The 25,186-nt window shown below is 44.1% G+C and overlaps 1 protein-coding gene across 3 annotated transcripts in view; it reads right to left on the bottom strand.

The window, feature by feature from the left end:
• The window catches only part of capn15 (calpain 15), a 251,189-nt gene that overhangs the window by 8,218 nt on the left and 217,785 nt on the right, over window positions 1-25,186 (bottom strand). For all 3 annotated transcript variants that reach the window (XM_068003574.1, XM_068003576.1, XM_068003575.1), the window contains 6 exons: window positions 19,561-19,769; window positions 18,214-18,397; window positions 7,522-7,745; window positions 5,620-5,745; window positions 4,590-4,742; window positions 177-338 (listed from right to left, as the gene is read on the bottom strand). In XM_068003574.1, the coding sequence (XP_067859675.1) occupies window positions 177-338; window positions 4,590-4,742; window positions 5,620-5,745; window positions 7,522-7,745; window positions 18,214-18,397; window positions 19,561-19,769 (1,058 nt within the window). The remainder of the gene's footprint in view (window positions 1-176; window positions 339-4,589; window positions 4,743-5,619; window positions 5,746-7,521; window positions 7,746-18,213; window positions 18,398-19,560; window positions 19,770-25,186) is intronic.

The following is a 25,186-nucleotide window of genomic DNA, read 5'->3' as shown; positions in this document are numbered from 1 at the left end:
ATCAGATAAATGAGAAAGGAAATGGTCAATTGCTCTCGTTTACAATATCTCGGTGACAGGGAACAGGGACGTACAACATTGTCTTGTGGAAGATGATGAGTTACAGATAGCCCACAACAAAAGGGAGGGAGAAATCAACCTGTGTTTAAATGGGAACCATTTGCTGATTTTCCTACCTGCTTCCCTCCTGAAAGAGTTGATACTCCAGCCCGGTGAGCTCAAGCACAGTCAGTGCAGTCACAGTTATCGGCCCGCTGATCCGATTTGGAAACATCCCCAGAAGTCGGACTTCGTGCCAATCGGAGTTAATTTTACAAATGTCAACAGAATCAAAATACCTGAAAAAATATATTAAAAGGTTATTGCGGTAAGGCTGAAAAGTATGCAATTTCCTTGCCCTTCTTTTTGGAAGACATTGAATTGTTGCTGGGGTAATAGCTCCATGTGCACCTCAACCAGTACCACCAGTGGCTCTCCCGTACTTCACCTGTGGTTACTATGCATATCTAGAGTCTTGTCAGGTGTGTGGACAAACTGTTAGGATGGGAAGAAGGGGAGAGCAAATCACAGCCATGCCTCAGCATGATCTCAACTGGTTCACGCATTCATGCACCTCCACCAGGGTTCACTAGATAACAATCAGGAATGGGAACTCAGGCTGATCTACAGACTGGGAATTAAACCTGAGACATGCCTGGTCTTTATCGGGCAAGTCCTAGGAGTTTGTGATGGGGACTGAAGATGATGGCTTCCACCTTGCCAATCTTCAGCTGCAGTAAGTTTAGGCTCACCAAGACTGGATGTTGGACAAGCAGTTTGACAGGACATTGGCAGTGGAGGGGTTGAGAAGGGTGGTGGAGAGGTAGAGCTGGACACCATTGGTATAAATGCAAAACCTGACCCCAGAGCTTTGGATGATGCCGTCAAGGGGGTGTAGATGAAGAGGCCCAGGAAGATCGGGGAGTTCTCTCAGTGTACTGGCCAACATTCCTCCCTCAACCAACACCAAAAAACATATCATTTGGTTATTTATTAACTTGTTGATTGTGGGATCTTGCTGTTTGCAAAACTTGGCTTCCCCATTTCCTCCAACTAGCAAAAAAGTAAATATCAAATTTATGTAACTAATATTTGACTCCTGTGCTCGCTGACCTACATTGGCTCCTGGTCCGGCAACGCCTCGATTTTAAAATTCTCATCCTTGTTTTCAAATCTCTCCATGGCCTCACCCCTCCCCATCTCTGTACCCTCCTCCAGCCCTACAACTCTCCGAGATCTCTGTGCTCATTAAATTCTGGCCTCTTGCGCATTCCCGATTTTCATCTCTCCACCATTGGCAGCCGTGCCTTCAGCTGCCTAAGCCCTAAGTTCTGGAACTCCCTCCCTAAACTTCTCCATCTCTACTTCACTCTCTTCCTTTAAGGCGCTCCTTAAAACCTACCTTTTTGACCAAGCTTTGGGTCACTTGTCCTAATATCTCATGTGGCTCGGTGTCAAATTTTGTTTGATTTTGCTCCTGTGAAGCGCCTTGGGACGTTTTACTACATTAAAGGTGCTATATAAATGCAAGTTGTTGCTGCTATTGTCAAAAGTTTATCACACTGCCCAGCAGAAAGGATGAAGAGGATATATTTGAATCATATATACTGAGGTCAATGAAGTTCATGATGCAGGGCTGAATTCGGCTATGGTCCAAGAGCTGAGATAAAGAAAATGCCCTGGTCTCTCATTTATTTATTTGACTTTAATGACATCAACTCAAAACGTTGCTGCTTAATGACGCTTACAGACCAAACACGAATTCTACATTGTAGACCGTGAAAATATCTATCCTTGCAGTCTCCATGTGCACATACACAATCAATAGCAATTATGCAGAATGCGATGTATATTTTATACTTTTGCTGTTACCCCCTGTAAACGGGTGCAGACAGGAGGAGATTTGGAGATTGCCACCTAGAAATTGTGCAGTTTAAGTCGGCAAACTCCCCTGCTGACATCTTCAACCTTTCCCCTCTCAATGAAATCTCCTGTTGATATTCCCCGCCCTCCGCTGAGATATATTGCTATCAACCCTCCTCACTGAAATTCTTTCCCTCCCCTTACTGAGACGTTTTAACCACCTCCCCAACCCCATACATGCTAAGATGCTCAGCCAGTCATCAACCCCCTCTTCTCACTCCCTCCCATCCCCCACTGAGAGACAATTAAATTCCTGCCCGCCCTCTAACCCGTCTTGACCTGAAAACTGCATTGGTCTCGACTCCCAGTGTGTACCACAGGAGATCAAGTTATTTATACAGGCCCTCAAAAGGATAAAATCTCTCAATCTAAATGCTATGCTATTCTTTTATTTACACAGTATTTCTTTCTTGGTGTTTTTTAGCCACTGTTGAAGTTGTACTGTCTGAAATATATCACTTGCAAGCTCCAAATTGACACTGTGTTTCAAATAGCTCCATCTCCTCAAACATCCCCAAAACACTCACCTGGACTTCCTAGACTTAAATATTTGTCGGCCACTTTCAAAAATAACTGGCCATCATGCACCTAACTAAATAAATCAGAGTCCAAGCTTGTTGGAAAATAGACTGGTTCCTCCCTCCAGCTTTGCAGACAATTGATGAAACTTGTAATATTTGTATTGGGGCAAGATTCTGCCGATAGCCAGGCTCTTTTTTAAAAAAAAACTTATTACCAATGACTGAATTAAAGGAACCTCTGAACCTAAAACCAGACAAATATCACAGGTACAACCTACTTACAATTTCCCAACTGGGGGCTGTGCAGGACGACAAACACAAACCATGTCCAGGAAACCAGACGTCCAGTATTGCTAGGGAGTAGTATTATAGGCTACAGTTAATTTAAAGGGCACAACGATGAACATGCTTTGGCTACTACTGGCCCATTTTTATTAATTACTTTCCCCCCTACTGGGATTTACCATCCCCATTGACCAACCATGTGGCAGGCATGCAAGGAGAGGCAGTTAAGTTCTAAATTATTATTTTTTCTTCTCTCAGCACCGATGGGTTTCCCAATGGGAATGCTCCAAGATGATGCATTTTTGTATCTGTAGATAAATATCTGCCCTTTGTGTCTGGTTAGAAGCTGCATTGAAGGGCCTTAACTCATTTTGGTTTCATTTTGGAGCAGTCACCGACAAGGGACTACTCTCGGCCCATATGTCGGGATTGGACTCATGCCCAGATCTCAGCAATACAACGTTCCAGCCCAGTGAGCTGCGTACAAGTCACACATGAACCAGCAAAAGCTTCCATTACTTAGTTCATTACATCATGTTTCGAAGCGTGCATTCTATTAAGCGTCATCATTGGCAAATGTGTGTTTCTAGTTGGTTGGCAGTGTGCTACAGAGGAGAATAGCTCACCTAAGTGTGATGCAAGGTTGAAATAGAACCAAGGAATCTAGCCAATAACACAAACCAACCAAACAAAGCTTGTACAGTTTCTGAGGGTGAACTTAAAAAAAAAAATTAAATTGTTTTGTCTCTGCTTCTGCTGTTTTGAATCTCCCTCTACCACACACCATGCCTGACTGAGAAAAAAGACAAGTAAACTGTACCCAAATAGTGCTCTCAACAACAGTCGATTGAAAAGACAAGATGGTGGCCTATAGAACTCTCCCTCTGATCTCAAACAGTCCCCCGTCCCCTCCACCTGGTCAGCACCTGGGCTTTACTCAGTGCCTCCCTACAGCCGAGGCCCAGACAGGTAACGCGTGGTGCAGAGCGCTGGGTGCATGAATCCAGGGCTAGTCAGATTGGATGCAGGGAGGATGTTTCCCCTGGCTGGGGGTGGGGGTGGGGGTGGGGGCGGTCTAGAACGAGGGGTCACAGTCTCAGGATCCGGGGTAGGACATTTAGGACTGAGATGAGGAGAAATTTCTTCACTCAGAGGGTGGTGAACCTGTGGAATTCTCTACCACAGAAGGCAGTGGAGGCCAAGTCACTGAATATATTTAAGAAGGAGTGAGATAGATTTCTAAACATAGAAGGCATCAAGGGGTATGGGAAGAGAGCGGGACTATGCTATTGAGATAAAGGATGAGCCATGGTTATATTGAATGGCGGAGCAGGCTCGAAGGGCCGAATGGTCTACTCCTGCTCCTATTTTCTATACTTTTCCTGCTTCTATCACTCAGCGTGTCCAAAAACAATTGGGCCGGTTGTAATATTCACGCACAGATTATAACCTGTTTTATAGATGTGAGTAACAGGAGGGCGGTTTTCAGACAAATCTATTACTGTCACACAAGAATGTACATTTTGTTTCCATTTAACACTCCTGTCCTCACGGCTTTGAAATGTCGCAGCATTTCCTCTTCTAGTTATGTAGGGAATTCTCATGGGAAAACATGGCGGCAGTTAGGAAGAAGTAAAGGATTCAAAGTTGTACAGAGAAGCTTGGGAATGGAGAAAAGACAGAAAAGAATGCTTGCTGGGTGTGTCTGATACCTGGTAATATTTAATGAGAGTTGTGGAAAGATAAAATGAAGCAGGTTGTTACGATATGGTAAAGTGCAAAAAATGGCTCCAGCTTTTCACATGAAGCCCGTCTCCTTACTTGATAAAGTCGGTGTATTCCATCCAGAACACACCCTCGCTGCTCCCGTGCGCCATCAGCTCATGCCGCAAATGCTGTGGCCAGAGCGGCCAATCATCCGACCAGTTCCCATTCCATGAAAACCGCCCCCATGGATTCCGCAGTCTCAGCAGCCTGGGCAGAAAAAGGAACGTTGATCAAAAGACCATTTTTCCGCGTCACCAAAGGATGGACTGTGCGTGCCACCTGGTACCCTGGGGACACAGCGTTTAATGCTGGCTCGACATGATATGTTCCCTTCTAAATGGCTGCCACACCCGAACAAGCTTACATTTGGACCAGGCCCTTCGCGCAGAAAAACATCTCAAAGTGCTTCATGCAGATTGTGAAGATTATTCGTAGGCTGTAAGAACGGTTAACAAAATTAAATTAAATAAAATGCAGTTGATGATCCTGCCTCTGCATTGAACCCTCTAATCCAACCAACCAGATTAAGACCAGGGCAATGCACATACGAACATGACCATACCAGACTGCAATGGTTTTTGCAAAAATGACCATGTGCAACAACAACAACTTGCATTTATATAGCGCCTTTAACGTAGTAAAATATCACTGGAGCAATTATCAAAGAAAATTTGACACCGAGCCACAGGTAGATATTAGGACAGGTGACCAAAAGCTTGGTCAAAGAGGTAGGTTTTAAGGAGCGTCTTATAGGAGGAGAGAGAGGCGGAGAGGTTTAGGGAGGGAATTCCAGAGCTTAGGGTCTAGGTAGCTGAAGGCACGGCCGCCAATGGTGGAGCGATGGAAATTGGGGCTGCGCAAGAGGCCAGAATTGGAGGAGTACAGACATCTCAGAGGGTTATAGGGCTGGAGAAGGTTACAGAGATAGGGATGGGGCGAAGGCATGGAGGGATAATATGTGCAGGATCTAATAAAAGGGCCTGATCCTCCACAAAGGGCATCAGTGTATTTAAACTGGTTTTAAGGATCGTTACACACAGCAGATAGAAGGTTTTATTTTGTGTTCAGCCACATCGCCCCTCACCTGTAACCTTGTACGTCTCTGACATCAAGTATGGAATACGCGTGGCGGGGCCTCAAGCCCATGGTTTCATATGTTGTGTCGTCTACTTTCATGTTTCCACCTCCACAGGAACCACCCATCAAGAACCTAAACATTTTGAGAAAGGAAGGGTTTAAACACGTCAGCAGAGACTTTCAGCCAAAAGTGTGCGCGCATGGTCAGCGCAAGTTTGGAATAATATTTTTTAAAAAAACATTAGCAGTGTAAGATCTCAGTGCCTACCTGGGTTTATCCCAAGGGTGGGACTGGGTAGCCCTCCCTATTAACCTGTTGGTGGGGAGGGGGGAGCGAACTCCTTCTGCTGCTCTTGTCAAAGGCAGTGATCATTGAGGAGGTTCAGCTGTTGTGGGGTCAGATAATGTTCTACTTTTTCAAATTTTTCCACTCTTTTCCCCACCGCTCCTGAAACTATCGACTCTCACTGTCCATGATCTAACTGGCCATTCTTTATGTACAAGTCTGGATGGTGAGTGTTGGCATGCTACCCACCCACAGAGTGCATCACTGCCAACCGGCACCCAACAGTCACACAAATGCACTTTCTGGAGGGGAAGGGATGGAATCTCTGGATTGTGATCAGGAGTCAAAACCACGACTGACTTTGCCACTCTCCACAGCAGGGACGCTGAATCCAATTGCAGTGCCCCAACTAATGTTTCCAGATGAGATCAGCTCATGGGAATTGAAAGTGGGTCGTTGTGATCTATACAGCTCAATACATCAAATATGATGCATTCAGCCAAGATAGTGTCCACTTGAACCTCTTCTCCCTGAGGTGAGCACTCTATTATCAGCACTGTGACTGTCAACCCTCCCAACGAGCAGCAGGAGGGTGACTCAAACCTACAACCAGTTACTTGTGAATTCTGAGCTAGAGCTGCGATGGTGAAAGCAAATATTGATGAAAAGGTTTGGGCTACCCTCGTACCTTTTATATTTGAATCCTACAGCGCACAGTTTCTGCAACTTAGCCTCTGACCTGCAACGCATATAGCTTAAAAGAGGCGACTGTCGAGTCCCTGGAGAATGCAGCGATACGATGTCACCATATGACCAAATGCATATGCCCCCACTCAATTAAGGATATTAAAAACAAAACTTTGAAGCCGACGTTAATAGGTCAGCACTATACAGTCCTGTGATGAGCTCAATAAATGACAGTCCTGTCATACTGTCATTTATTGAGCTCATCACTAAGCATACCCAAAATCTCTCCATTGAGGTGATAACCTGCTTTAATATATAGTCGCCTCAAATTTCCACTGCTGAAGATTCAAAGCCTTGGGATGGCCAATGCGTCTACTATCTTTATTTAATAATGCATTCCTCAGCTGATAGATACGTTATATACAATGGAACACCATTCACCAATTCAGACTGAACAGCAATAATGTGCATGTGGATATTCATTTTTAAATATGAATATCCACATGATATTATTCAAATTTATGAAGGGTTTTGATAGAGTAAACAAGGAGAAACTGTTTCCACTGGCAGAAGGGTCGGTAACCAGAGGACACAGATTTAAAATAATAATTGGCAAAAAAGCCAGACAAGAAAAGAGGAGAAATGTTTTTACGCAGCGAGTTGTTGTGATTTGGAATGTAGCGTCTGAAAGGGCGGTGGAAGCAGATTCAATGGTTACTTTCAAAAGGGAATTGAATATATTCTTGAAAAGGAAAAATTTGCAAGGCTATGGGGAAAGAGCAGGGGGAGTGGGACTAATTGGATAGCTCTTTCAGAGTCAGCACAGGTACGATGGGCCGAATTGCCGCCTTCCATGCAGTATGATTCTATATCTATCGGTAAAATACACATCAACATTTAAGTCGATTCATAAAAAACTGGTGTAATCTCTCTTACCCGGCTTCCTTCGAGCTCAGCATTTTGGCCCAAATGAGATCAGTTTCGATGGGCTCCTCGCGTGGATTCGTTGAACTGACTTGGAGCATCAGACTCTCGCAAGGGGCACCAGTCAGTGTGGCTAGTCCTTCAATGGCCCGCCCAGCCTGCAGGGCAAAGTAAGAGCCATGCAGCTTGGCCAGAGCTTTCTCGATCAACGCAACCCACAGCTGCTTTCTCTGGGCCTGTTCACAACAGAAGGATGTGGTCAGGTGCACTACGCAAAGGTCTCCCGAGCATTTGCAAACAACAACAACTTGCATTTATATAGCGCCTTTAACATAATAAAATTTCCCAAGGCACTTCACAGGAGCATTATCAGGCAATATTTGACACCGAGGCACATAAGGAGATATTAGGCCAGGTGACCAAAAGCTTGGTCAAAGAGGTAGGTTTTAAGGAGCATCTTGAAGGAGGAGAGAAGGGTAGAGAGATTTAGGGAGGGAATTTCGGAGATTAGACAGCTGAAGGCACGGTCACCAAGCATTTGCAAAGGCAGCAGCATTTACCTGTGAAAGTTTAGAATTTACCCAATACCAAGAACAAGCAAATAAAAATGGGCTGCAAAAGTTTAAGCCCCGTGCATCTGATTCTGAGAGTGTCGCCCCGGTGAGCTGCAAGTGCTGAAGCTCCATTCAATAATACACAACAGGCCATCATAATTAGGCACATATGGGACAGGAAGCGTTACTCTACTTGTTCCAGGGTTTAAGGAGAATTTTTTTCTGTGGCCATGGGGAGTGGAAGTTGTGGGGTGCGATGTTGCTGAACAGTACAGGGGGAGCTTAGGCTGTTACCATCGCCACACGACACCCCCTGATGATCTGCACAGCCTGCAAACTGCTGGAGCGCACCAGACAGTCACAGAAATGGTGTGCTCCTCATGTACTTTTGATTTAATTAGAAGGTACCCTCATTCTTCAGATATTTCATATTGATATTCTCCCCTCCATCTCTGCAGTAATTGAGAGGATTGGCCTACGGTAACTTGCCCTTCGATTCTCCCTAAAGCCCACGGGCAGCCAGCTTGCCATCCCACACTGCCTACCAAAAGATCACAATATTAATCTGGCTGCCAACTTCAATTAGAAAATACAGTGTCCTCTAAACTTGTGACCTCAGATTATGCACTGTAATTAGTGGAATTACTGTTATGCAAACTAGATAATTAGGCACATATGGGACAGGAAGCGTTAACACCTCGGGAGATACCCACAAATTAACATCTCAACAAATTCAGGACAAAGTTCACAGACGGATTACTTTAATCTGCAGAAAACATTCCTATTAAAAATGAAATATGAATTCTGCTCCCACCCACTGAAAGCCATCTGCCCGGTTGGATAAATGCTCTTGTTTCTATCCAAGTGCACAGCTGAAGCTCAGCGCAGATGAATAGTCCGACATTTCCTTTTGATGGGGGAAAACCAGAGATGGCGTCTGAAACCAGCACTGCAATTTCTAGAAACAAGTGAAACTTGAACAGTTTTTGGAGTTGAACCTGTCTGTAAGCCAGACAAAGTACAGTAGGCCTCCTGGCAACATGGTCAAGCACTGTGAGAACAGGACCACTGGGAACGATCCAGCATGAGTGGCAACAAATCTACTTGTGTCCTGAGGTTGAACAAATAGGAGAAATTGAAAATCTTGCATTTACATTGTGCCTCGTCACATCTTTCAGAGTACAGTGACTGCTGTTACGTAGGAAGTCATTTTGTTTGGAATTTTAAAAAAAACGATAGCACTATATGAACGGATAGCGGTAACATTGATCAAAGCAGTAAGATAAATCGGCCAGCCTGCCTTGTTCCAGAGATGCAGGAACGGAGAAAACAGAAGAAAATGAAGAGGAGGGTAGAGAAGGAAAATTTGGAGTAGGAACTGACTGCGATGAGGACTTTTTTGTAGTTATGGTGACTGTAATACAGGTTGTTGGTAAAAATACAAGCTATTTTAATCATTGTCAATACAAAAACTGCCATTGCTCGTAGGTAACCAGCAGCCTGTATCCTATGCTCTATTACATTGTACATTCAATGTTAGTGCCACTTACACCGTTTTGGATTGAAACGGCTTGAAAGTAAATTTGCATTTAGCCAAGTTTATGCATAGTAACGTGTGTGAATCAGCTCGATTGCACCACCGAGTCTATCAATTGTCACTTGTACAGCACTAATTTCATTTTATAGCTTATTATGTTTTGTCCTGCTGTGCTATTGCATGCTACAGAAAAATCATTATTAAAGGACTCCAGTAGTTTATTTTTTATATACAATTTTATGAAAAGATTTCAATTTCTAAATGATTATGACTGCTGGTAGAGTGTAGAAGTAGTCATTAGGAAGCGAATTCTAGCCAGGAAAAGTGTTCACCCCAGCTGTCTATTTAAGAATGACATTTTAACGATTTTGCATGGTAACTTGGAATTACCAGAGCACTTTGAAGGTGACAGCTTTCATTGCAAAAACACTCAGTACATAAATGACAGAGACACAACATGCTTCTCATGAGAACGATTTAAAACTTAGTGTCCCAGTTAGATTAGAGGGCCTTCACTTGCTAATTAAGGTCAGGAAAGGCAGGATGGAGAAAGGATTTTTTTTTTTTGAAAGCACTTTCTGGGCAGTGGCATTTTAATTCATCAACACTTCGCATTGCATTTGAAATAGTGATACAAAATATAAACTGGTCTATGCAATGGGAATCATTGCCATGAAATGATCATGGACCTTCCCCAAGCATCTTACACAATCAACTATCTGCATCATTCATTTATCTTTGAAAGGATGGAATTTTCTCCTTTCACAACACTTTGAGCACGGCCTACCTACATTAACAGCAAAAAGCTTGTGATTTTTTAATAATTTATTCTCAGAATGTGGGCGAAAGTGCCAAGGCCATATTTATTGTGTGTTCCTGCTTGTCCAGAGAAAGCTATTGAATGTTGTCCTTGAACCTCTGCAGTCAATGTTGTGAAGGTGCTCCCACACTGCCGTTAGGTAGGGAGTTCCAGGGTTTTTACCCAGCAATACATTTCCCAGTCAGGATGGTTTGTGATGTGGAGATGCCGGTGATGGACTGGGGTGGACAAATGTAAGGAGTCTTACAACACCAGGTTATAGTCCAACTGTTTTATTTGAAATCACAAACTTTCGGAGGCTTCCTCCTTCGTCAGGTGAGTGTAGGATTCCATAAAGTAGGATTCCATAAAGCTATACCTTTATGGAATACCTACACTCACCTGATTGAGGAGGAAGCCTCCGAAAGCTTCTGATTTCAAATAAAACTGTTGGACTATAACCTGGGATGGTTTGTGACGTGGAGGGGAACTTGGAGGGGACAGTTTTCCCACAACGTTGCTGCTCTTGTCCTTCTTGGTGGTAGAGGTCACAGAGGGGGGGGGGGGGGGGGGGGGAAGTGCTATCAAGGTGACCTTGGCGAGTTGCTGTAGTGCATCCTTAGATCATACACACTGCAGCCACAGTGTGCCAGTGGTGGAGGGAGTAGTTACTGAGTCCAGGGGCAGGAACGCCGATCAAGCAGACTGCTGTTTCCTGGATGCAGGAGCTCCTTGTGTGTTACAGTCCTGGCTTGAGTAGATGGTGGAGAGACTTTGAGAAGTCAAGTGGTGAACCACTCAGAGTACCCAATCTGCACCATGTTCTTGTAGTCACATTGTTGGTGCGGCTGGTCCAGATAAGCTTCTGGTCAATGGTTATTCCCAGGTTGTCAATGTTGGGGGAACTCGGCAATAGTGCAGTCATTGAAAGTCAAGGGGAGATAGTTGGGCCTTTCCTTGTTGGAGATAGGCATTGCCTGGTACTTATCATACAATCATAAAGTTACGGCACAGAAGGAGGCCATTTGGCCCATCGAGTCTGTGCTGGCCAAAAAAAGAGCTATCCAGCTTAATCCTACTTTCCAACACTTGGTCCGTAGACATGTAGGTTACAGCACTTCAAGTGCACATTCAAGTACCTTTTAAATGAGTTGAGGGTTTCTGCCTCTACCACCCATTCAGGCAGTGAGTTCCAAACCCCCACCACCCTCTGGGTGAAAACATTTCTCCTCAACTCCTCTCTAATCCTTCTACCAATTACTTTAAATCTATGGCACCTGGTCACTGACCCCTCTACTAAGGGAAATAGGTCCTTCCTATCCACTCTATCTAGTCCTGTCATAATTTTATATACCTCATTAAATCTCCCCTCAGCCTCCTTTGTTCCAAAGAAAACTACCCCAGCCTATCCAATCTTTTCTCATAGCTAAGATTCTCCAGCTCGGGCAACATCCTTGTAAAACTCCTCTGTACCCTCTCCAGTGCAATCACATCTTTCCTGTGATGTGGTGATCAGAGCTGTATGCAGTACTCAAGCTGTGGCCTAACCAATGTTTATGCAGTTCCAGCATAACCTCCCCGTTCTTATTTTCTGTGCCTCGGCTAATAAAGGAAAGTATCCCGTATGCCTTTTTAACCACCTTATCTACCTGTCCTGCCAACTTCAGCGATCTGTGGACATGCACTCCAAGGTCCCTTTGTTCCTCTACACCTCAGTATTCTCCCATTTATTGTGTACTCCCTTGCCTTGTTGGCCTTCCCCAAATGCATTACCTCACACTTCTCTGGATTGAATTCCATTTGCCACTTTTCTGCCCACCTGACCAGTCCATTGATATCTTCCTGATGGCTACAGCTTTCCTCCTCACTATCAAAGACATGGCCAATTTTTATATCATCTGCAAACTTCTTGATCAAGCCCCCACATTCAAGTCCAAATCATTAATATATACCACAAAAAGCAAGGGACCAAGTACTGAGCCTTGCGGGACCCCACTGGAAACAGCCTTCCAATCTCAAAAACACCCATCAACCATTACCCTTTGCTTCCTGCCACTGAACCAATTTTGGATCCAACTAGCCACTTTCCTTTGGATCCCATGGGCTTTTACTTTTTTGACCTTATGGGGTGTGAATGTTACCTGCCACTTGTCAGCTCAAGCCTGGTTGTTGTCCAGGTCCTGCTGGAGGCTGGCAAGTACTGCTTCATTATCTGAAGAGTTGTGATTGGAGCTGAACACTGTAGAATAGTCAGCAAGCAGCTCCACGCCTGACTTTATGATGGAGAGAAGGTCATCAACGAAGTAGCTGAGGCCACTGTCCTGAGGAACTCTTATAGTGTCTTGGGGCTGTGATGATTGGTCTCCAACAATCACAAGCATCTTCCTTTATGCCAACTATATTAAAGGAATTGTACTTGCATCCCATTTTGTACTTGCATGGGATAGGCAGAAAGCCTAGGTAGGGATTTGTTGCACCAAATAAAAAAAGAAACCACCTTTTGCAGGAATATAGAATAAGGACCATTCACTGATCCATCCTTATGGCAGATAAAGTAGCGACTGTCAACCACTTACTAATCCTTCAGGCCAAGTCCAGGGTCAAAGGTTTTACTGGGAACAACCTTAAATTGGACGAGTAACAGTTTTAAATTTCACTCTCTAAGGTCCAAATAGGGGATTTTGATCCTGAAACACCAAACATCTCTACAAATCATCCCTGTGGGAAGGAGACTAAACCTAGAAGGTCAGGCATCACGCGTTAATTGGAGAGGACAGGTTGCTTTGTGCCTGTAGCACAGGACCAGTGCATTACTGTGTTTGTGAAAGATGAAAAGTCTGTTTGTGAAGATTTGGTATCTGTCCTCAATTCTGGCTGCTGCCTTGATCTAGTTACTAAAAGGATGAAGACTGTACTCAAAATCTTTGAGCAGATATGATTCCTTATTTGTGCACCATGTTCCCCATATCCCCAGCAATGTACAGCAGCTCTGACCCGAAACCACACCTTCCTCCTCGGGAAGCAAAATTGCCTTCTTTGCACAGGCCACTAAGACGTGCCGTATCTAAAAGCTTGCCAGAGGTACAGCAGATGATGATATGTGGGACTACCTTTATCTAAGTGTTCTGCTGAAGCATTTCAAAGCATCAAAGCACTTAGGCTGCTTTTCTGGTGGGATGATTTGAAAGGGATTTGCTGCATCCAATATCTGCGTTGGAAGGTGATAGGAAGCAGTCCTCCAAACTGGCATTTGGGTACCCCAGGCAGCATATCCAGACAGCAATTCCTCCATTGAACTCGAGGGATCAGATGCCCCTGTGCAAACACCTCAATGTTTCCCTCAAGATGCAGAAGAAACTATCACCCTTTCCCAACTGGTCTTTATTCTAATTGGATCCCCACGAGATTCATCGCCACCACCATCACTGCCACCACCATTACCTCCACCGCCATCGCCACCATCACCACATGCATCCAGTTCCACTGTCGTTAAACCACCACTGAAACTTCTGCTGCACAGGAGGGGAGGAAGAAGAGTGGCAGGGGTAGAGTGATAGGGGATTCAATTGTAAGGGGAACAGATAGGCGTTTCTGCAGCCGCAAACGTGACTCCAGGATGGTATGTTGCCTCCCTGGTGCTAGGGTCAAGGATGTCACGGAGCGGCTGCAGGGCATTCTGGAAGGGGAGGGTGAACAGCCAGTAGTCGTGGTCCATATTGGTACCAACGACATAGGTAACAAAAAAAGGGATGGGGTCCTGCAAGGTGAATTTAAGGAGTTAGGAGATAAATTAAAAAGCAGGACTTCAAAGGTAGTGATCTCAGGATTACTACCGGTGCCACGTGCTAGTGAGTATAGGAACAGGAGAATAGACGGGATGAATGCGTGGCTGCAGGGATGGTGTAGGAGGGAGGGATTTAGATTCCTGGGACATTGGGACCGGTTCTGGGGAAGGTGGGACCTGTACAAGCGGGACGGGTTACACCCGAGCAGGACCGGGACCAATGTCCTCGCGGGGGTGTTTGCTAGTGCTGTTGGGGAAGGTTTAAACTAGAATGGCAAGGGGATGGGAACCTGAGCGGGGAGTTAGAAGGGAATAAAGTTGAGAGCAGCAAGAGAGGGGAAGACCTAGGGGAAATCTACAATACAAATAGTACAAACAGTTGTTCAAGAACAAGTGAAAGGGAAAAGCGTAGAGCAGCGGAAAGAAAGTGTACTTTAGGCACGACAGATAAAATAAAAACTAGAAGGCGTAAGGCGATTAACCCAATATCAAAGCTGTGGCAGGGGGTTGGGAACCTGAGCAGGGAGACAGAGGAAAGCGTGTCAGGAAGGGACAGAAGGTATGGAGTAAAAGGTGAAGTGTTAAAAAAGGAAAAAGCAGGAACTAAGTGTCACAAAACATATTTGAAAGTTCTTTATCTGAATGCACGTAGCATTCGTAACAAAATGGACGAGTTAACGGCACAAATAACTACGTATGGGTATGATCTTGTGGCCATTACAGAAACATGGCTGCAGGGTGACAATGACTGGGAATGAAATATGCCAGGGTATTTAACAATCAGGAAGGACAGGCAGGAAGGAAGGGGAGGTGGGGTGGCTATGTTAATAAAGGAAGGAATCACTGTAATACAGAGAAATGATATTGGGACAAAGGATCAGGATAATGAAACAGTTTGGGTAGAGATAAGGAATAATAAGGGGAAAAAAACACTAGTGGGCATAGTATATAGGCCTCCTAATAGTTGCAACTCTGCTGGAAGAAGTATTAATCAGGAAATAGTCAGGGCACGTAATAAGGGAAGCGCTATAATTATGGGGGATTTTAACTATCATATTAACTGGACAAATCAAATTGGGCAGGGCAGCCTTGAGGAAGAGTTTATTGAGTGTATTAGGGATGGATTTCTTGAGCAGTATGTAACTGATCCTACAAGGGGGCAAGCAACCTTGGACCTGGTCCTGCGTAATGAGCCAGGATTAATTAATAATGTCCTAGTTCAGGATCCCCTTGGAATGAGTGACCATAACTTGGTTACATTCCATATCCAATTAGAGGGCGAGAAGGTTGGTTCTCAAACAAGCGCACTGAGCTTGAATAAAGGAGACTATGATGGTATGAGAGCGGAATTGATTAAAGTGGACTGGGAAAATAGATTAAAGGGTAAGACGGTACATGAACAGTGGTGTTCATTCAAGGAGTTATTTTACAACTTTAAAAAAAAAAATTCCACTGAGGAAAAAAGGGTGTAAAAGAAATGACAGCCATCCATGGCTAAGTAAAGAAATTAAGGATAGTCTCCGACTAAAAACATGGACATATAAGGTAGCCAAACTTAGTGGGAGGATAGAAGATTGGGAAGTCTTCAAAAGACAGCAAAAAGTAACTAAAGGATTAAGAAAGGGAAGATAGATTATGAAAAGAAATTAGCAAAAAATATAAAAACAAATAACAAGAGTTTCTACAGTTAGATAAAAAGAAAAAAGGGTGGCTAAGGCAAATGTAGGTCCCTTAGAGGATGAGACCGGGAAATTAATGGTGGGAAACATGGAGATGGCAAAAATGCTGAACAAATATTTTGTTTCAGTCTTTACGGTAGAGGACACTAAGAATATCCCAACACTGGACAAATAGGGGGCTCTGGGGGGGGAGGAGCTAAATACGATTAAAATCACTAAGGAATTGGTACTCAGTAAATTAATGGGACTCAAGGCGGATAAATCCCCTGGACCTGATGGCTTACACCCTAGGGTCTTGAGGGAAGTGGCAGTAGGGATTGTGGATGCTTTGGTAATAATTTTCCAAAATTCTCTGGACTCAGCAAAGGACCCGGCAGATTGGAAAACTGCTAATTTAACACCCTTATTTAAAAAGGGTAGTAGGCAGAAGGCTGGAAATTATAGACCAGTTAGCCTAACATCTGTGGTGGGTAAAATTTCAGAGTCTATTATTAAGGAGACAGTAGCGGGACATTTGGATAAACATAATTTAATAGGACAAAGTCAGCATGGCTTCATGAAGGGGAAGTCATGTCTGACAAATTTGCTTGAGTTCTTTGAGGACATAACGTACAGGGTGGATAAAGGGGAACCAGTGGACGTAGTGTATTTAGACTTCCAGAAGGCATTCAACAAGGTGCCACATAAAAGATTATTGCTCAAGATAAAGAAGCACTGGATTGGGGGTAATATTCTGGCATGGGTGGAGGATTGGTTATCTAACAGGAAGCAGAGAGTTGGGATAAATGGTTCATTCTCGGACTGGCAACCAGTAGCCAGTGGTGTTCCGCAGGGGTCGGTGCTGGGTCCCCAACTCTTTACAATCTATATTAACGATTTGGAGGAGGGGACTGAGTGTAACATATCAAAGTTTGCAGATGATACAAAGATGGGAGGGAAAGTGGAGAGTGAGGAGGACATAAAAAACCTACAGGGGGATATAGACAGGCTGGGTGAGTGGGCGGAGATTTGGCAGATGCAATACAATATTGGAAAATGTGAGGTTATGCACTTTGGCAGGAAAAAAATCAGAGAGCAAGTTATTATCTTAATGGCGAGAAACTGGAAAGTACTGCAGTGCAAAGGGATCTGGGGGTCCTAGTGCAAGAAAATCAAAAAGTTAGTATGCAGGTGCAGCAGGTGATCAAGAAGGCCAACAGAATGTTGGCTTTTATTGCTAGGGGGATAGAATATAAAAACAGGGAGGTATTGCTGCAGTTATATAAAGGTATTGGTGAGACCGCACCTGGAATACTGCATACAGTTTTGGTGTCCATAATTAAGAAAAGACATACTTGCTCTCGAGGCAGTACAAAGAAGGTTCACTCGGTTAATCCCGGGGATGAGGGGGTGGACATATGAGGAGAGGTTGAGTAGATTGGGACTCTACTCATTGGAGTTCAGAAGAATGAGAGGCGATCTTATTGAAACATATAAGATTGTGAAGGGGCTTGATCGGGTGGATGCGGTAAGGATGTTCCCAAGGATGGGTGAAACTAGAACTAGGGGGCATAATCTTAGAATAAGGGGCTGCTCTTTCAAAACTGAGATGAGGAGAAACTTCTTCACTCAGAGGGTTGTAGGTCTGTGGAATTTGCTGCCCCAGGAAGCTGTGGAAGCTACATCATTAAATAAATTTAAAATAGAAATAGACAGTTTCCTACAAGTAAAGGGAATTAGGGGTTACGGGGAGCGGGCAGGAAATTGGACATGAATTTAGATTTGAGGTTAGGATCAGATCAGCCATGATCGTATTGAATGGCGGAGCAGGCTCGAGGGGCCGATTGGCCTACTCCTGCTCCTATTTCTTATGTTCTTATGTTCTTATTAATATTCAAAATTTGAAAATTAGGCTAATTTCTTTCCACTGGGGGTCCATTATTATCTGAAGATTTATCATTTGTTACTCAAACCTACTGGTGAAGTGAATGCAATATATTCTACACCATAAAACCTAGCAGATTAAAGGAGCAAAATACCACACACATGAACAGTCATTAAACAATTTTTAAACCAAACAGACTTAATTTTGAGATGGTAACCAACCGGAAAATTGGCACTTGGGAAAAACACTGGCAAGTAGCAAAATTGTATAAGAGCTGTTTTACTTAGGAACAGGAGGAGGCCATTCAACCCCTCGAGCCTGTTCAGCCATTCAATTAGATCATGGCTGATCTGTACCTCAACCTCATTTACCCGCCTTTGCTCCGCATTCCTGAGAGGCAGCCCTGCTTGATTCTATGCTTACAATCTATGCTAGACAGGATCATGCGTTGCTGCTGAAGAAAAGCTGAAGCATAAAGCCCACTTACCTGAGAGAAGAGAAGATAACCGTATTCATCGCATGGTAACATGTCATCCACCAGCACTGTTATCCAGGTCCCGTCCTTACACAGCCGCACCTGGTAGGCTCCTTCATGGCAGATAGTCCGAGTGATCATTACCCTCTCTACCAGCTCAGGCCGTTCAGCAAGCACAGCAAGTGCACTCAGAAACCTAGCACAGAGCACAAGAGGTCACTCAGGGAGAGGTCGCTAAAGTGAACATCAGGATTTTATACACACTACATCTCAACGAGGAAAATAAAGCACACACACTACAAAAGTGATGATGCACAAAACTGAAGTAAATTAAATAAAAGCAGAAAACACTGGAGATATGCAGAAAGGGACTGGCTAAAATTTCAACTAAGAACCTATTTGAACAATAGTTCTGATGAAAGTTCCCACCCAAAACTTTCCTCATTACAGATGCTATTGACCTAAATTTTTATTTTTTTCCCCAAATTCCCAGCATTTTTAGTTTTCACTTTTTAAAAAATGCACCAATCCTCCCTCCCTTTCTTTGAACTTGTGGATTTTGAAAATGGTTCAAAGATTTCTTCTGTAGCAATACAGAATGGACAGAGGAGGAAGGCAACCCGATTCCAGTGCCATTCCTCAGCCAGCATTTAGGGGATGTGAGATAACGGTCTGGGGGTAAATCTGATCATTTCCCCTTCCCCTGTTGTGGGGAAATAACCAGCCTCTACTTCCCCTGCCCTGTCCCGACATCACAGCCGAGATGGAGAGTTCATCACACAGGTGGGTGTAACCCTGGGCACCATCCTGTACTCTACCCAAATGTAACAGTAGGCAACAGGAATGTTTATTTCAAAGAAGCATTACCCCGAGCTTGGATTAATTCACCAGACGTCGTATAGTGTTTGTTTCATAGCAGCAACTGGACAAAGCAAAGGCTTTGCTGGTTACAGCATTCCCATTAGCAGACTTCTGCTGTGCTACTATTTGGTCAAAAGGAAGGCAAAGTTAAAGACTGGAATTGGGAAAGTTTCCAACTTTTTCCTTTTGCTTCCTAATTCCCACCAACACAGCGCTGAGAAATTGTGGTATAAGCAGCAAAGGGCCACGGGATACAGATCAAAATTCAGTATGATCTGGGCAGGAGATGCTGACATCAGCTTGTAGTGATGCAAAAAAAATAAAATTCAAAGGGCTGCAAATTACCTTTGAAGACATTGCTGCAGAATCAGTTCAGAAGGATTAATGCAAGCACCAGTCCCCTCAAACGGCATGCATAGAAATGATGCAGAAGCTGCCAGGTTCTACCCCGGCCTAATCTACATACTGCCCAGGCAGGAGGTGCACCTGTGCACGTACCAGCAATTCCCCAACAGCCCCTGCGAGATGTCGGATGGACGCGGGGTCCTGAAGATGGACCATTTGACGCTCCGATCTTTGAAATTGTTGCAGCTAATTTCATGGGGCCGCAGCCACTGCTTCACTCTCTGCTGTACACTGTCGCCCTCCGGGAACCCCACAGATTGCGGGCCTGGGGGAAAACTGTCATCCACAAAATTCACGTTGTTCTGAAAGAGAGAGCATCGGACTTCTTTTAGGAATCAGGATAAAAATACATGGCAAAATATTGTACTGCGTATAATCTCTTCATCTCCACCCAGCAGCAGTGTATGTTTCATATCAACAGACCGTGGGGGTTTCCTATTGCCCACAACCCCCCACCCCCTGATAGTGAGCTCTCTTTCTTAGCCATGCCACCATGATGAGGAAACTGAAGGTCAGGTCACACCCCAGAAGGAGGGGAGAATCGTCCCTTGGGCAGCACCACACATTTCCTAATGGCTGTTCTTAGGTTAACTTTAGCTGGGAACAGGTCACACACTGACTCACTCTCTTGATCATGGTGTGGGGATCAGAGAGAAACAAGGGATTGCAGGGGACAAATACCTCAAGAAAAAGATGTTTGAAGTCTTACCAGGAGTTGAAACTTAAAATGCACAATTTTTTTGTGCCTAATTTAATTTTTTTTTCACATTGAACAGTTATCAAATTGGATGAATTTAATTTGAGGATTGCTGGTAGGTGCACGCTGTGGGACAGCTGAGATTTTAATTCCAGCAGGAGGCACTACAAATGACGTAGTGAAACAGAATCAGACTCCAGACCCCAAACAACCAGCAGGAGTGTGACTTAGCCATGTTATCAGGGAGAAAAGACTCTGGCTCTTCCCCCAGAGGGCGGGGAATCATTGAGTGAGTCACCTCCTGCCTCTCCTACCATCTCATCACACAGTAGCACTGGCAAGAGTCTGGGTGCAGATTACTCACTTGCAGTTTCGGCTGGGGTCTGTATGGTGTAGGGCCTCCTCAGCAAAAAAGTATACAAAACAACTGTTCCCAACCTCTTCCAAAAGAAACTCAATGAAGACAGGTTGTAGATTGGATGTTCAGATAGTTTTTCCCCTCACTCCCGAGCACAAGAGCAGGTGCCCGTAGGACAACTCAAGTGGGCTTCTCTCACTTGCACCTTAAAATCACCCTCCTTTTGAACTTTTATTGTGCCAGTTTTTATCCTCCTGTCTGCACCCAGACAGGGGGGGCAGTTCCGCAGACTGGGGTACAGTTCTGCGGGCTGCGGTACAGTTCGCCCGCCACCGGCAGCTCAAAGCAGATGCCATAATAGATCACTTGATGTTAAAGTGGATCGTGAAGTCCTGTTTGCTAAGCTCATGATTCACTAATTCCCGTTCCTGATTTAATGGTACTGTAATAAACTCTTCTTGCAGTTTATAGAAAGGTCAGCACAGAAGTCAGTGATTCAGATCCTTGGGCCTGTGACACTGCTAACTTTATACTGGAGCGAACTACTTCAATCCTAGGCCCTGTTCTTTACCTTCAGATTTATCTAAACCCTGTTAAATACTGTGACTGACTCACTGTGCTTCAGTAGCCCCTTGTGGTAATGCATTCTACCTTCTCATAACCCTTTGTGTGGAAGAAACCTCCCACTTTACACTTCTGATTCTAATCCCAAACTTATGTCCCTGTTATATTTTTAAGTTTATTTTCACTGTTACAAAAATCCTTAAGTAAAAGCTTTTTAACAATGGAAAAGTGAGAGCCCAAAGCAGGAACGTCGCTACAAAGGGAGAAACGGGATAGAGCAACCTTAGATAAGACAGGGGAAAAGGAACACACCATTACAACAGAGGGAAAACCAGGATATGGGAATATCATAACAGGGGTAAATACGGCTAGAAAGGAAGAAAATAAAACTCTTGACCATCCAGCTACCCTTTCTAGAAAGTGAATGTCGAGTTTGGCTGTGCTGCCCAAAGAGTCGAACAGCCTGCCAACACTCACAGGTGGGTCTATACGTGAAGAATGGTCCCTCGGCTCAGGTACCAGAGGACTGCTGGTGCCCATGAACTTGCAACCCAGCAAGGAGTCAGCACCTTCAGGGAGGAGGGGGGGAAATCACTACTGCACCAAGGGTTTGTTGTGTGTGCATGAGTCACACACACACGGGTTTGCAAGTTGTAAAAACGTGCACAAAGAGGCATCAGATTTTGAGATAATTAACTTCAGAGGTTATATGTACCTCAACCAAACATCCATAAACGTACAGCGATGATTACCCCGGCACCCCAAGTTTTACATTTAGAACCACTTTCTACTGGCCATGCAATTGCACATTTGCTTGTTACTGACGCCTTGTGAAGTCACTCACATCAATGTCTATAAAGATCAGAAGCAATTACAGGAAGTTACAATGGACCTGAGTTGAGAACAATTCATTACAAAACATAATGTACACATGCACTGTTAGGGGAGCGCTAAGCAGATATTACCTCACAGAATATGAGGGATATTTGTGCAATTGAAGTGCAGGAGGATTTCTCAGTGAAGAAACAGTAACATGTTTAATGAATGTGCCAGAGACTTGGGTCTGTGGAACAACCAATTATGATAAAGACTGTACTGAAGTGATAAGATTTTGTTTAACACATTTTCCCAGCTGCACTTTGATAATTTTCATAAATTTCTTTACAAGCAATGATCAGAGGACAGAATCATCCCCAGACCAACTTCAAAGGGTATTTCATCCTGTAAAATCAGAGTGAATTCCCCCTTTCTTCCCGATAATGAGACCCTTCATCACACAAACATGGTCTTCGGGGCTCTGACAGTACGACCGACTCCAACAAATCAGTACACACAATGAATAAACCTGATCTAAACTCCATCACATGCGGTTTCACATTGCAAGAAACGAGCGGTCCCAGCACAGCACAGAGTCTTGATCCAAGCAGAACAAGCTCACAAGGCATCAGCCTCCAATTCTCAACATCCAGTGAGGGGCAGGGAGGGAGCTGAGCTACCCAATACTTTGGATTCTATTTGGATTGAGTTGTTGAATAGTGCAAGGATGTGCAAGATTAGCTGCATTTATATAAATCCTTATTCCAGCATAACATTTCTCAGCCAAGGAGACATGTATTTAATAAATTACAATGGTATGGGGTGCAGTACAATATCTACACTGAGAAATTCTATGCCCAGTAATCAGTGGTAAATTATTTTATGATCTTTCTTAAGTCTTCAAAGAGCCAGTGCTGTTACAGATTGAGATCTGAGCGAGCAATGGTGAGCCCAGGCCAACAGGGGGTGCTGCCTGTCTTGTACAGGAAACCATCATTGGACTACTCCACCGATCAATGTTAGAGGGAGGGCACATACTATGCTGTGAATTGATCAAGAGTTTACAAAAAGTACTAGCATTTACCGGGGCCTCTCCGTTTTCTCACGTTGCACAGTTTCACTGTAGGGACAGGCATATTGGGTAGAATTCTCCTCAACTTTCCATCAACGTAGAGATATACCGAGAGCCTTCCATTGCTTTCTCGGAACGCTGCCGACAGGCAGCTTCAGAGCACAAGAAGCCCAAGACCTAACACTTAGAGTCACGTGGTCATTCAGATGAATACAGCTGACCTTCGAACAATTAGTACTGTCTGTCCCTGGTAAGCGAGTTTTGTGGTAAATGCCAGGGCTTATGGCGCTCAGAAATGGAAAACATTTGAAACCAGTGACCCACGGGCACTCAAAGGGCTACATGGGAGTGGCCCTATGCAGTTTTAAATTGACAGTCTTGTTTCTGGAGCCACTTAATCAAATAGCAAGTTGGAGCTCGACAAGGATCAAGTAACCTGACCCAATAACAGAACTGAAAAAGTCCAGTATGAAATGATACCAGTCAAGAGTCATCTTCACCTCATACACATTAAAACAACAAAAAGAACATTTCAAACCTTTGTGACTTGCCCTAAACCCACCAGGGAGGGCAGTTTGTTATACAAGGGGTGGGCTTGAGTGGAATACTGGAAGGTTCGGTGCTTGTCCATGGCCTCGCCCCTCCCTATCTCTGTAACCTCCTCCAGCCCTACAACCCTTTGTGATCTCTGCATTCCTCTAATTCTGGCCTCATGCATATCCCTGATTTTCATCGCCCCACCATTGGCGGCTGTGCCTTCAGCTGCCTAGGCCCTAAGCTCTGGAATTCCCTCCCTAACCTTCTTCACCTCTCTACCTCTCTCCTCCTTTAAGTCACTCCTTAAAACCTACCTCTTTGATCAAGCTTTTGGTCACCTGTCCTAATATCTCCTTATGTGGCACAGTATCAAATTTTGTCTGATTACACTCGTGAAGCGCCTTGGGACATTTTACTACGTTAAAAGTGCTATATAAACGCAAGTTGTTATTGTGCCTCTGTTGTTTGTTTAAATAAACGGCCTGGATTCCGAAATCAGCTGCAAAACTGTGAAGTTTGCAGTCGACACTGAAGCAGGTAGTTGTGTAAAAGTTGTACAAAGGATTGGGATCATTTATCTAAATGGCCAGACAGATGGCAGATGAAATTTAATACTAACAAAAATGCAAAGCATTGTACAATGGAGGAAATATGTTCACATAAGTACAAAATGAATGGAATAGAATTACCACAAACACCCAAAGGGAGATAGAAGTTATAATGGACACCTCTCTGTCAATGTCTAGACAGTATGGTGAGGCAATTTTAAAAAAAGTTAACAAAACGCTGGGATACATGCAGCCAAAACAGTGTGATACAAACCTAATGAGGTTATATAATGCATTAGTCAGAGCTGTGGAGTCATGGACACCAATATTATCCTTTCAGGGCCACTGGGATGGACAATTAAGGGGGCCTTGCCATTGTCACCCACAACCCGAGGACAAACAAAAGAACTAGCAGTGGAGGGGGAGCAGGAAAAGAGCAATTCTAAATGAAGGGGAATTAGCCTATGGGGGAAAGCTCCAAAAAAACCTCAAACTTGTCAGCCAAGAAAGAAGACAGTTAAAGGGAACCCCATTGAAGTATATAAAGAAAGAACTCAGTCAGACACTAAGAAAATTTGACCTTTACTACTAAAATTTAAAGACATGGAATTGACAGGCTCCCCCAAAAGGTGTCCACGTGGCTCCACATGGCTCATTGGATGGTTGTCAGATCATTCTCTCTAGTCTCCAATCTTGATCTCTCTCTATAATTTACTAATTCTACTATAGTTAGCGCTTCTCCAGGTTTTTCTCCCTTGTTCCGTCTAAGCTGCAAAACACTTTCCTACGCTACTCATCCTGTCTAGATCCCCAGTGTGTTGGGGTTAAGACTCACCGCACCATTGTAACACATTTTTTCCCAGGACCTCAAAACTGTGGAACTTCTTACTTGGCTCAGTCTCTCCTTCCTCCTTCAACCTACAGGTGTTTTTAAAAACCTAAGCTTTGCGTTATCAAAGCCGGATTTACTCGGTCCTCTCTTTTACTCGATGCTTTGTGATGTCCTGCCTCTAACACTCTTAGCCAATTTAAGAACAAATTGGGGCCAGGGTCACAGAGGATAATGAGCAGTGCGACAACCCATCGAACCTCTGGCAATATTCAAACCAGTCCCGGAAGTGAAAGGC

The sequence above is a fragment of the Heptranchias perlo genome, chromosome 22 (assembly GCF_035084215.1).
Source record: "Heptranchias perlo isolate sHepPer1 chromosome 22, sHepPer1.hap1, whole genome shotgun sequence".
NCBI classification, from domain to species: domain Eukaryota; kingdom Metazoa; phylum Chordata; class Chondrichthyes; order Hexanchiformes; family Hexanchidae; genus Heptranchias; species Heptranchias perlo.
The sequence above is the reverse complement of the archived record's forward strand: the minus strand, read 5'-3'. Positions and strand labels throughout refer to the sequence as shown.